At 46.1% G+C, this 13,330-nt stretch overlaps 1 protein-coding gene across 1 annotated transcript in view; it reads left to right on the forward strand.

Annotated features, from left to right (window-relative positions):
- RUNX1 (RUNX family transcription factor 1) overlaps window positions 1-13,330 on the forward strand; it is a 172,603-nt gene that overhangs the window by 90,204 nt on the left and 69,069 nt on the right. The window contains exon 4 of the mRNA XM_056484725.1: window positions 5,006-5,162. Coding sequence (XP_056340700.1) covers window positions 5,006-5,162 — 157 coding nt within the window. The remainder of the gene's footprint in view (window positions 1-5,005; window positions 5,163-13,330) is intronic.

Consider the following 13,330-nt stretch of genomic DNA (forward strand, 5'->3'; position numbering starts at 1 on the left):
GGACTGGGAAAATCTCCCTGCAGCCTCTTCTCCCCATCCAGAACTCTGGCAGCGAGAGGCGGCTCCGCTCAAGGGGGAGGAAAAAAAATAGAAATAAATAAATTGTATTTTCAAAAGCCAGCCCCGCGGAGTTTGGCTGCTCTGGGGAGCAGATGCCGCAGATGGATACGGACTGAAGGAGCCCCGGGATCCCCCAGAAGCCGCCCAGGATGGTGGCAGGTCCCTGTGTCCCTCTGTCCCTGTGTCCTTCTGTCCCTCTGTCCCGCTGCCACCCACGGGGACACCCGCCCGCAGCCCGGGACGTGCCGGGTTTCCCCCTGCCAGGGACTCGGAGGGAGAAAACACCACAAAACAACCCAGCGACAATCCCAAAAACCACATTTCCTCTTTTATTGGCCGAGTTTACAAACAGCAAAAGTCGCGGCCTAACCCGGGCAGGAGCTCTCCCTCCTTTTCCAGAGTCTCGTGCTAAATCCAAGAAAAATCTGGGAAAAGATGGGGAGAAGGGGATGGGAGAGAACATCCCGGCTCCCTCCTGTCCGGGCGGTGCGGGGGATGCTTGTGGCGCTTTCCTGCCTTCCCGTTAGCCGGCTCCCAGGAAAATCATCCTCCTTGGAGTAAAATCATCTTCCCTTGGTGGAAAATCATCCCCCTTTGGAGTAAAATCATCCTCCTTGGAATAAAATCATCCTCCTTTGGAGGAAAATCATCCCCCTTTGGAGAAAATCATCCTCCTTTGGAGTTAAATCATCCTCCTTTGGAGTTAAATCATCCTCCTTGGAGTAAAATCATCTTCCCTTGGTGGAAAATCATCCCCCTTTGGAGTAAAATCATCCTCCTTGGAATAAAATCATCCTCCTTTGGAGGAAAATCATCCTCCTTTGGAGTTAAATCATCCTCCTTGGAGTAAAATCATCCCCCTTTGGAGGAAAATCATTCTCCTTTGGAGGAAAATCATCTTCCCTTTGGAGTAAAATCATCCTCCTTGGAGTAAAATCATCCCCCTTTGGAGGAAAATCATCCCCCTTTGGAGGAAAATCATCCTCCTTTGGAGTAAAATCATCCCCCTTTGGAGGAAAATAATTCTCCTTTGGAGGAAAATCATTCTCCCTTGGAGTAAAATCATCTTCCCTTTGGAGTAAAATCATCCCCCTTTGGAGGAAAATCATCCCCCTTTGGAGGAAAATAATTCTTCTTGGAGTAAAGTCATCCTCCCCTCGCTCACGCTCTTTTTTTGGCCCGGGACTGTCGCTGACTCCCTGAACTCGCTGCTTTTCTCGCTGCTGCTGCAGATTGGCTCCCGAGGAGGGGAGGAAAAGGGAATTCTTGTCCTTATCCTTTTATCCGAGCCGGGAGCCGCACAGACACGCCGCTCCTGGAGCCCCGGGGCTTGATTTAGGATCGGGATTTGTCAAACCCGAGCTTTTTTTTTTTTTTTTTTTTTTTTTGCTAAACCCTGGCTGCCTCGGCACAACTTTTTTTTTACTTTCTTTTTTTTTTTTTTTTTTTTTTTTTTTTTTTGTGTTGAAGGCCACCAGACTGGAGCCTTTCCTCTGTTTTGAGGAGAGGAGAAAGGAGGGAGAAGGGAATCAGCTCAGCTTTGGGAATTCCTGCTGACGAGGGAAAAGTTTTATTGTGTCTGCTCTTGTTTTTTTTCCCGCAGATAAGAGCGGGGCAAAGGGAGGAACCGATCACGGGGTCACTTCCTAAATTCCCACATTTCGATTAATTATTACACTTTTCCCCACGCACCGGGGCTGTAATTAGCAGAGAAGTTTTCCTGCTGGAAGGCAGAAAAGGCCGGGAGTGAAACGCGCTCCGCCCCGCCGGGAAGGGAGATAAAAATCCCGATTTTTCCTGGGGGATCCAGGAAATTCTGGGGGATCCAGCCACATCCCGGCGTGGCGGAGAAAATTTAGGATAAATAGCTCTTCCTGTCCTGCCCCATCCCCATCCCTGGAAGCTGGGAATGCCCCCAGGATGTGAAAAAAATAAAATTTCCAGGAGGTTTCAGTGATACCCGCAGCCGCTTTCTCTCCCCACAGCCTCAGTGCTCACCCCGCTCCACTTTGGAAAATTTGGATAATTCAACCTAGAAACAGCCAGGAGAGAGAAAAAAAAATTAAAAAATTAATCAAACCAACCCGAAAATTTGGAATTTCGGGGCTGGGAGGCACCTGCTGGCTCCTTGTTCCTCATCTTCCCCAAATTCTCTCTCCGTGGACGGCTGGGAAATCAATCCTGGTAGAATTTGCCCCATCTCAGTGGTTTTCTGCTAAATATTAAATATTTGCAAAGCTGTTTTTAAAAAATCAGGGTTTTTCAGATCCTTTGGCCCAGGGAAAAAAATAAAAATCAGTTCAGATCATTCCTCTGCTGCCAATATTTTGTTTGCATCTGACAAAAAGCGCTGAGTTTTATCGAGTGTTTGTTATTTTTATTCGTGGTAGGAATAAAAAGAGTCAGACAGAGAGGTTGCTCTTCACATTTAGAAAAAAACACTAAAAAATCTGCAGGACTGGGATATTGTTTCCAACCAAAATGATCAATTTTCATTGGGTTTTCCCTAAATTTAAGAATGATTCTGAAAAACTCTAAAAATAATTCACAATAACCAATTAGGTGCCATATAAATTCATTGTCCAGCTGCTGTTAAGAATCCAAATCTTAATTTAAGAGGCCAATTTGGATTAATTGATGCAGGAGAAGTAAATTTAGATACCCTGATCTTCTTCTTGCTCCTCTGGAAATGCAAATTTTTAGAGGTAAAAAGTACAACAAAGTCCTTGATAACTCCAGTAACGAGTCCCAGCTTATCTGTTTAGTCTTTTTTTCTAATAGAAATATTTATATTTCAGTTTCTGGGACTTTCAAGTCCAGTTTCTTTTCTGGGCTGGGTCAGTTTTTGACTCGTTTTTAAAGATTTTCTTCCCATTTTTTATCGCTGAGATTGGGATTTGAAAGCTTGAAAATATTTCTGTCAGAGACAACTGGCCCTGGATCCATGAAAAACTTTGTGAAAGTTTAAAATCCTGGCATAAATTCCCTTAAATTCAATATTTGCATGGCAGGGTAATGCCCTGATTTTCCCTTTTTTCTCTATCAGATGTGGGTGCATCGAGGTTTTGCAGGAATTTTTAAGGACTGGCTGCAGAGTTGCTGATTTTGTGATGATTTCCAAGCTTCAGCATTTCCAGCAGGGCCTCATTTCTGCCAAAATCAGGGAAATCTGAAAAGCTGAGCTGAGAGCAGGCCCGAAAAACCAAATTACAGCACAGAAAAACCCAAAAATCGGGGCTGGGGAGGAACGGGGAAAGAGGAAGTTGAAGTCAAGATGTAAAGAGGGAATTTTGACCCAGAGATTTCAGCTTTGCATGTGGAAGTGAAAATCAGGGTTAGGGGTGAGCAAAGGGAGAGGGCAGAAGTGAAAAGCTCAGCCTGCTGTGGAAAAAGAGCTGGGAAATCCCTGAAAATGGGGAATTCTCTCAGATTTTGGGAGCTGGATTTGGCTGGGGAGTAAAAATCAGGGCTGGATCGGGTAAAGGAGCTGCTGGTCCCGTTTGTAAAGAGCAAAGAGATCAGAAAAGAGAAATAAAATCAGGTTGTGGCAAACTTCAGCCAATTGTAACTGCCTGGACTGAAGTCAGAAAATGTTAAGAGGAAGGAAAATCTCGAGCTGCAACTCAGAGGACGCAATGCAGGGCTGGTTCCTCTTCCAGAGGGCAAAAGAGGAATTAAAAACAAGCTGGATTTTTATCTCTGGGTTTGTTTTTTGGGGGGGGTTGGGGGGTTTTCTGTGGTGGTAGCTCTGTGGAATTGGGGAAACAGCAGTGGGCTCTAAAGAAATTCAGATGAAATAATTCACACTCTGATTTTTGTCAGAGGACAAGGGGAGAGATCCCAGATGTCCATGGGATTCCAGCAGGTGGAATTTGTTTGGGGAATTCAAGGAGATACAAGAAAAATTAATTTTTTTTATCGTTAACCCAGTTTGAGCAGTGTAAACAAATCAAAATATTTAAGTTCAGAAATTTTTCTATTTCTAATCAAGAACCCAGTGAATCCTGTGTTCCCAAAGATTTGATGGATTCTGGCACCGAGGAACACAAATATTTTGGGATAAGGGGAAAGTCTTTAATTCAGGTCATGATTTCCATCCATCCACTCGAGGGTGAGGTCTGCAAATTATTTGCTTGATGGTCCTGAAGGAAAAAAAGGAATTGTTCAGTAAATTGGGATTAAACATTTGATTGAGGCCTGATTTTCCATGGCCCTGCTCTGCATTTCTGCTTGGGCAGCTCTGTTAAGAGCTCCTGATATAAATCAAACCGTCGAGCGCTGCTACTTGAATTTATTTACAGACAATTACAGAGATTTTGGAAAGCTCATGTTCTGTATTTTTCATCTCAGAGCATTTTTCATTTCACATCACGCTGAGTGTTTCAGGGGTGTATTGAGGAAGAAAAATTTCTATCCAACAGTTAGGAAAAATCTGGTTTCAAATGGTAGAAATCCACAAAATTTCTGTCCAACCATTAGGGAAAATCGGGTTTCAAATGGTAGAAATGCACAATGAGGAGAAAAAAGATGCATTTTAAAGAATATAAGTTATGGTAATGCAATGATATTTTAAAAATTCACTATCTTAGGTTTTTTGGTTCTCCAGGAAATGTGGAGAAGAATTAGAAATATTTTATCCAGATTGGAAAACAATTTAGCTCAGCCACAAATCACCCACCACGCCACCACTCAGCAGCGGGCGTGTGTGGCACTTATCACTTCAGAGCTCAAATTCTGTCATCAAACTGAAAATCCCTGATTAGAGAATCACCGAGGGGACAACATCTGGGGGAAGCAGAGAATTCCCATCCCAGCAAACCCAGAGCCATTCCCATCTCCTCCAACGCCCGCTTGGCCCACCCGGATTTTCACCGCGGTTTTTCCCGCCCGGTTTTACTTCTCAGTGAAACGAAGGGAACTGAGGGTTCTGCTCTTGCTGCTGCAGGTGGTGGCCCTGGGGGATGTCCCTGATGGGACCCTGGTGACGGTGATGGCCGGGAACGACGAGAATTACTCAGCGGAGCTGCGCAACGCCACGGCCGCCATGAAGAACCAGGTGGCGCGGTTCAACGACCTGCGCTTCGTGGGCAGGAGCGGCAGAGGTACGAGGGGGTTCAGCTCCATCTTCTTGGAGTTGGAGCTGGGAGTTTTTATCCACCAGGGAATGGTGGAAAGTGTAGAAGAAAATGTAGAACAGTCCCAAAGGCACTGGGTGCGTTTTCACGTTTTCTCCCAACCCGTTTTCTGCGTGGGCAGGAGCAGCAGAGGTACGAGGGGGGCTTCAGCTCCATCTTCTGCCCCTGGATGTGGAGCTGGGAGTTTTTATCCACCAGGGAATGCTGGAAAATGTAGAACAGTTCCAAAGGTGCAGGATGAGTTTTTGCGTTTTCTCCCAGCCCATTTTCCGCGTGGGCAGGAGCAGCAGAGGTACGAGGGGGTCCCAGCTCCATCTTCTGCCCCTGGATGTGGAGCTGGAAGTTTTTATCCACCAGGGAATGCTGGAAAATGTAGCAGAGTTCCAAAGGTGCAGGACGAGTTTTTGCGTTTTCTCCCAGCCCATTTTCCGCGTGGGCAGGAGCAGCAGAAGTACAAGGGGGGCTCCAGCTCCATCTTCTGCCCCTGGATGTGGAGCTGGGTGGTTTTATCCCCCAGGGAATGCTGGAAAACGTAGCACAGTTCCAAAGGTGCAGGATGAGTTTTTGCGTTTTCTCCCAAATCGTTTTCTGCATGGGCAGGAGCAGTAGAAATACAAAGGGAGTTTCCAGTTCCATTTTCTGCTCCTGGACGTGGATTTGGGGGTTTTTATCCACCAGGGAATGCTGGAAAATGTAGAAGAAAATGTAGCACAGTTCCAGAGGTGCTGGGTGGGTTTTTGCGTTTTCTCCCAGCCCATTTTCCGCGTGGGCAGGAGCAGCAGAGGTACGAGGGGGTTCCAGCTCCATCTTCTGCCCCTGGATGGGGATTTGGGTGGTTTTATCCCCCAGGGAATGCTGGAAAACGTAGAAGAAAATGTAGAACAGTTCCAAAGGCGCAGGATGAGTTTTTGCGTTTTCTCCCAAATCGTTTCTGCGTGGGCAGGAGCAGTAGAAATACAAATGGAGTTTCCAGTTCCATTTTCTGCTCCTGGACGTGGTTTTGGGGGTTTTTATCCACCAGGGGATGCTGGAAAATGTAGAAGAAAATGTAGCACAGTTCCAGAGGTGCTGGGTGGGTTTTTGCGTTTTCTCCCAGCCCATTTTCCGCGTGGGCAGGAGCAGCAGAGGTACGAGGGGGTTCCAGCTCCATCTTCTGCTCCTGGACGTGGATTTGGGAGTTTTTATCCCCCAGGGAACGCTGGAAAACGTAGCACAGTTCCAAAGGTGCAGGATGAGTTTTTGTGTTTTCTCCCAACCCGTTTTCTGCATGGGCAGGAGCAGCAGAGGTACGAGGGGGGTTCCAGCTCCATCTTCTGCCCTTGGACATGGATTTGGGAGTTTTTATCCCCCAGGGAATGCCGGAAAATGTAGAAGAAAATGTAGCACAATTCCAAAGGCTCTGGGTGGGTTTTTGCATTTTCTCCCAACCCATTTTCCACATGGGCAGAAGTGGCAAAGGTACGAGGGGGGGTTCCAGTTCCATCTTCTGCCCCTGGACATGGATTTGGGTGTTTTTATCCACCAGGGAATGCTGGAAAATGTAGCACAGTTCTATTCCAAAAGGAATTGTGGGTTTCTGCGTTTTCTCCCAGCCCGTTTTCCGCGTTGCTCTGGTTTGTAAGCGGTGAAATCCCGTTGGGGAAAAAAAAATAATGAAAACCCACCCAGAGAGTGACAATTCTGGCAGCCACCCCTGGTAATTTAGGCAGCACAGTATTACCCATGGTAAAAGGTTTAAGTGGCAGATTTAGGTTTGAGTGGCAGATTTTCCATTTCAAATGAGAATTTTCAGCTTGTGGTCATCACGGGGCTCCCCAGCGCTCTCTGCAAAAACTGCTTTTGCAACAGAGAGGGTCAGGTTAAAAATACAAATAATTCCCACATAGATCTAAAAATTTTGCATGTTCCTGACCTGCGGAAGGCTCTATCTCTGACTTTTTTCCTCTCAAAATTCAAGTCACGGCCACTGATGTTTCCTGCGATTTGGAGAGGAGATACCAGGCAGGACAGAGGGGTTTAAAATCTGATTTATCTCTGCTATAACCAGTAGTAACTGGTGGAAATAAATAGTCTTTTGGAGCATAAATAACAAACAGGAGTTGAAGCTGACTAGAGTGGGATATATAAAAATATTAGGAAGCTGCAAATAGCACCTGATGTGTTGCCTGTGAGAGGGCAGGTGCACAAAACTTCATCCCAAAAATACAAGCAGAACATCCTTTAAAACTTCACTCTTTAATCCTAAATCCCATCAATTCCAAGAGAAGCCCTTAAAATAAACAAATAGGATGGTGAAGGGACTTCAGGGAGGTGCAGCCAAACCCCAAAAGAGAAGCCAGCAAGTTGTGGCTCAGTAAAAGCTCAGGAGAAGGAGCAGCCTTTGTATTTTAAGGTCAGGGATGAAAATCCTTCACATTTCCGATGTGAATTCAGGTAGTATTTTGTTATCTTTTCCTACTGTTTGATTTGTCTTTAAATTTGGAATGGGGCATTATGGTATTCCAGGACAATTTAGTGCCAGGGCAGCATCTGCTGAACTTCAGGAGGTCTCATTTAGGAGCAATTTGTGCTCTGGTGTGGTCACAAGTCAGGGATTGCTGCCCCTTCCTCGCCACTGTCCCCTCCCTCTGTTCCCATGTGACACCCCAGCCGTGTCCTGGTTCCACAGGCGGATTCCTGATTTTCAGGAGAGTCCCAGAGCTGACCCACTTCTGGTTTTATTCCACACGGGGCATGTGTCAGGCTGGAGAGGAGGAAGTTCTCCTGATTATACACAACAGCCTTTCCTCGCCTTTGAAGTGAAAAGCACCCGTGGACACCCTTCCAACACAAACACGGCCACAACGCTGCAAAAAGCCAGCACTAAATACATTTTAGGAATAAAATCCCCATGCAGTTTTCCTCTGGGTCCTGCAGAGTTTTTAGCTGAGGGTACGGAGGCAGCTGCCTCTCAAATTGTGTTGTTTGGGCCGTCTTCAAATGGAAAACACCCGCAGCTGAGAACGTCGCCTTGTAATGCCAGCGAGGAATAATAATAGGGTAATGCAGAGCAAATTATATCCATTTACTGAAAACATGAGAGATGCTGTAATGTCTAAAAGTATCAGTCATTAAACGTGGTCATTTGGAATATTAAAGGTACCACCTTTTCAGTAAATGGAATTTGCATTATGATTCAGAGCTGACTGTTTAGAAGATTCAAATGAATAGCTGGCAGAGTGCTGGAGAAGCTCATAAAAACAAACCTGTAGTTCAGTTCCTGGCCATGGTAATGAGGCTGGAAATCATAACAGGCAACTGGGGGAGCCTCAAGGTCAAAATCCAGCAGCTGGGACAGAACAGGCCCCGTTTATTTGGGATAGGGAACCCTCACCCTGCTCCTTGAGCCGCTCGCACCAACCTGGGCATTCCAGGTGTGATGCCCAGATCCAGGTGCTGGGGATCCTTTAAGTGGATTTGGGAACGCTGCGTGCTCTGAGTCAGGTTCAACATCCTCACCTGCCCATCTTCGGGGCGGTGACTAATGGATGCTTTTGTTTACTCCTCCGCCAGGGGATTGTTTTCCAAAGGTGGGGACTGTTTGCCTTTGTGCGGGATTTGGGAGCTGCTGTTCCGCGGCATTTGCACAAAGCCTGCAGCAGGAGGTGGCTGCTTCAAAGGGCACTGCTGCCTTTGATACCTCGCTGCAGGAGAATGAACCCCGACTTTGTTTGCCGTGGAATATTTGAGCTGGGATCAGCTCAGTGCCACCGGTGATAATGCGGTGCCAGGGGCGTTGTGCGAGCAGGGACTGAGAGTTCGCCTCGGTTCAGGCTCCTTGTGTGCATCAGGGGGTTAAAATCCGTGTTTTGAATCCCCGATGGAGAATCAGGAATGGTTTTGAGTGCTGATCATCAGGTTTAAAACTCTCCTTAAAATCCTCTCAGCAGCCACAGCTCTGTTCTTTCCAAGGAGGAAATTCCCATTCTTGACGCTCTTCATAAATAATTTCAGTTTCTTCCCTGAAATCCAGCAATCCAACATTGTTTTCTGTGTTTTCCTCCTGGTTTTGGGAAGGTCACAGTAATCTGGGGGTTGATTTCTCCATATCAATATTTGGCACCAAATACCAGCCAAAGTTTCGGCCTCGTTCCGTGCCCAACACGCAGAGTTTGTCCCAGCCTTGTTCAGAATTAAAAACCCAAAACATTTGATTTTCTTCACTCCTAAAATAGGAGTGAGGCTATCACAGGTCACCCAAAACCCAGAGATGTGGTAGAAAAGTTTTTTTTGGCTTTTTTTTTTCCTCAGCCAAAGAGATTTCCATTGGGTTTGGCCGGGATCCAAGGCTGCGATTCCTCAGCCCAGTTGGAGAATGCTGCTGGGCAAACCTGCCCGTCTGGCTCAGGAGCCCCACCGGGTCATTTCGGCAAGAAAAATGTCCTTTTAAAGCTCCAGCCAATCTCAGGCTCCCCCTTTGGCCTGATTACCTGCTTAAAACAAAATTAATCTTGATTTTTTTCGCCCTCCGTCGGCGAACATTCCGAGCTTCCAACTGCTCCTGCTGCAACGTATCCCTGTTTTTTTAGTGGATAAAAAACCAGTTTAGGTCACTCTGATGAAATGGATCTGATGCAAAATGCCTGACACCGTAGAAGTTCATTGGCTAAAATGAAAAATAAATACTTATTTTGGAGTGGGAAAGCTCCGTGGCTTGGGGAACACGACATATTTTCCTCATGGAATCATTAATCCCAGTTCCTATCTTTAAGGAGGATGTAAGATTCCAAAAATCCCAGCAAATAAACATGTTTTGCAGATGAAAATTATTATTAATGGGTTATCCTAAGAGTAGCTAATGGAGAAGTGTCTTGGCTTGCTGCAGGAGATTTCAATCTAAACCTGAGAGCTGGAGCTCCAGGAGAGTTTTAAAAACTGCACCTTGGAGAGGATGGAAAATTAAATCCATGCTTATATTTCCTTAGGATTAGAGGAACTGGAGTAAATTTTGTGGTATTTTTCAATTCCACAGAGCCAAAGCAGGTGTAGCTTTGTAGAACATGAGGGATTTTACCAAGCACAATTTCTGCTGTCAGGACTTTTCCCTCTGGATATCATTCCCAGGGAAAAAAAAATCACTCTAAGACAAAATTCTCAAAAATACTCAAACTCCAAAAATTACTGGCCAGGATTTCATATCCAATTATTTTTATTGGTCTTCCCAAGCCAGAATTTTTCTCCTTCTGTGCAGGCTGCGTTATTGGAGCACTTGCTTGAAATGGATTTTATTTTTTTGCCTGAAATGCACTCAAAATTATAAAAGTATGTGCAAAACAGAGGATGCTGCCCTTCAGCAGGGTCATAAAACCTGAATTAAGGAGGCGTCCAGGTTCTGATCCAAGCCTTTGGAATGCTGCAGGGGAGGTGGGATCAGATCCTGGAGTCACAACCAGCAGAGTTTGCCAGATGGGATGAAAATAGGAGAAATCCATCAGCAATCAACTGGAAAAAAAGGGGTCCATTGGTAGAGTTTAAAATCAAATATTTGTTTGGGGTTTGGATTGATAAGGATGTGGCATTTGACAGCTAGAGGGAGGGAATGGGAATTTTCTTTGGATGTTGGGAAGGAATTGTTCCCTGTGAGGGTGGGCAGGGGCTGGGATGGAATTCCAGAGAAGCTGTGGCTGCCCCTGGATCCCTGGAATTGTCCAAGGGCAGGTTGGAGCAGCCTGGGGTAGTGCAAGGTGTCCCTGCCCAGGGAATGGGATGATCTTTGCTGTTCCTGCCAATCCCAAATCATTCCATGATTCCATGACTCAGTGAAAGGAAGGGGCTGTGCCTGGGCTCATCTTCCATGACTCTGCTCCAAGGACTCTTCTCCTTCCATTCTGTTCTGAATGTTGAATTTTCCCCTAAAAAAAAAAAAAAAAAAAACAAAAAAAACAAAAAAAAAAACAAAAAACAGAGGCCAGGAGTGATAAATTTATTTTTAAGGGATTTAGGGTGGCTTGGTTGCATCATTAATCTGAGCCAAGACTTCTGTGCAATCCCAGTGAGGCTGAGCAGCAAATCCAGCCCTCCAAAGAGATGGAAACCTCAGCAGGGAAGGAGCAAAGGAGGGGAAAATCCTTTCCCAGTGCTCAAGGGGCCTTGGGCTTGCTCTGAGTAGCTGGATTTAGGAATCCCTGATTGAGGAATTAACCCCATGGATGATGCTGCTCCATGCTGGGGTTGGACTCCCAAAAATCATCCTGTGGGATGAGGCTGAGCAGCAAACCCAGCTCTCCAAAGGGATGGAAACCTCAGCAAGGATGCAGTGCCAGGAGAAGGGGAGAGCAGATGTTTTTCCCAGTGCCCAAGTTGGGCACTCTCACTCTGAGCATTTGTGAATCCCTGATTGAGGAATCAACCCCATGGATGATGCTGCTCCATGCAGGGGTTGGACTCCCAAAAATCATCCTGTGGGATGAGGCTGAGCAGCAAATCCAGCCCTCCAAAGAGATGGAAACCTCAGCAGGGATGCCAAGTTAAGGAGAGAAGTTTTGCTCCCTCACTCTGAGCACTGGATTTGTGAATTCCTGATTGAGGAATTAACCCCACGGATGATGCTGCTCCTCACTGGGGTTGGACTCCCCAAAACCATTTTCTAGGATGAGCTTTAGCAGCAAACCCAGCTCTCCAAGGGGATAAAATCTCTGCAAGGATGCAGTGCCAGGAGGAGAAAATCCTTTCCCAGTGCCCAGGGTTTTTTGGGCACATTTGCTCTGAGCAGCCAAATTTGCGAATCCCTGATTGAGGAATTAACCCCACAGATAATCCTGCTCCTCACAGGGGCTGGACTCCCCAAAAACCACCCTGTGGGATGAGGCTGAGCATCCCTGCAGAGGCTCTGCCAGCTCCCAAAAACCCCTCTCTGCCTCATTACTAAAAATTTCATCGGGGCGAATAAACTCGCGCTCGGAACGCGACAACAGGAGAGAAATAATGGCAGAGGGCTGGGAGAGCTTCCTGTCTCCGGGAGCATTCCTGCAGTAAACAGAGGCCATGCCAAGTGCTGAACCACTGCCCTCAGCCCAATAACAATAAATCTATTTTTTGGTTCTGCACAGCTCCCCTTGGACATTTTTGCAGCGGCGAGGATGAGGCAGACGCCACCCTCGGAGCGTTTTCCCAATTTTTTTTTTTTTTTTTTTTTTTTCCCTGATGAAAGGGCTTCCCAGAATGTTGTTTAGGGAAAACAAAGTACCTCTCTAGATGAAAAGGTTACATAGTTTCGAGAGATCTGTTTGCCCTGCAGCTTTTTTTCTTGTTGGTTTTGTGTTGTTTTTTTTTTTTTTTTTTCCAAATTTGTTTGGATTTTGCTGTTTGGTTGTTTTTTTTTTTGGTGCCACCCTTCAGAACTCCTAGAGTTGTGGTCAAAATACACTGATTTTTGTGGGTATGTGTGTCCCCATAGCCCAACTCCAATAAGAGCAGCTGTTTTGTCACCAAAATAAAATCCTGCTGGGAGATAAATCAGGCTTAGGGCTGGCCAGAGAACTTGAGCAGGAGTGAGGATGCTGCAAATCAGTGGCTCACAATTGCTGTCAAGAGAGTCTCTTCCAGCACAGTCATGTGCACAAACCCTCATCCAGCTGAATCAGTCTCTGTTCCCTTCCAAAAACCCTTTAGGGGCAGGGAAAAATATTAAAAATAGACATTTAAAAAAATTTTCTCTTATCTTAACACTGCATCTCTCCAAGTTTTCTGGCCCCCACCTTGCTCCCCAAAGTTTTTCCCACCATATAATTTCCACAGGGTTTTCTCAGCCTCTCCAAATTGCCATTCCCTTCATCTCTGCCCCCTTTCCTCCCTCTCTGGATGATATTCCTGGGAGTCCCCTTGGGGAGCTGCAGCCTCTGGGCACAGGGTGGGAATTCCATGGAAATCTTTAGCACCAGGGCAGGTTTGGACTCAGAAAAAAAAAGGATGCAAGGAACAATCCTAAATTGCTAAATTTTCCCACCAAAGCTGTGTGGGAGAGGGAAGGAGCTGCCTGGAGGGCTGTGCAGCAGCTCAGAGCTGTGTGTCCACATCAATTCCCTGAAATTTAGGGAGGAGATGAAGGAAAAGCTTTGGCAATACCACAAATCCTGCACGGGCTGGGCTTGGTGCAC

The sequence above is a fragment of the Oenanthe melanoleuca genome, chromosome 1 (genome assembly GCF_029582105.1).
Source record: "Oenanthe melanoleuca isolate GR-GAL-2019-014 chromosome 1, OMel1.0, whole genome shotgun sequence".
In the NCBI taxonomy this organism is placed as follows: domain Eukaryota; kingdom Metazoa; phylum Chordata; class Aves; order Passeriformes; family Muscicapidae; genus Oenanthe; species Oenanthe melanoleuca.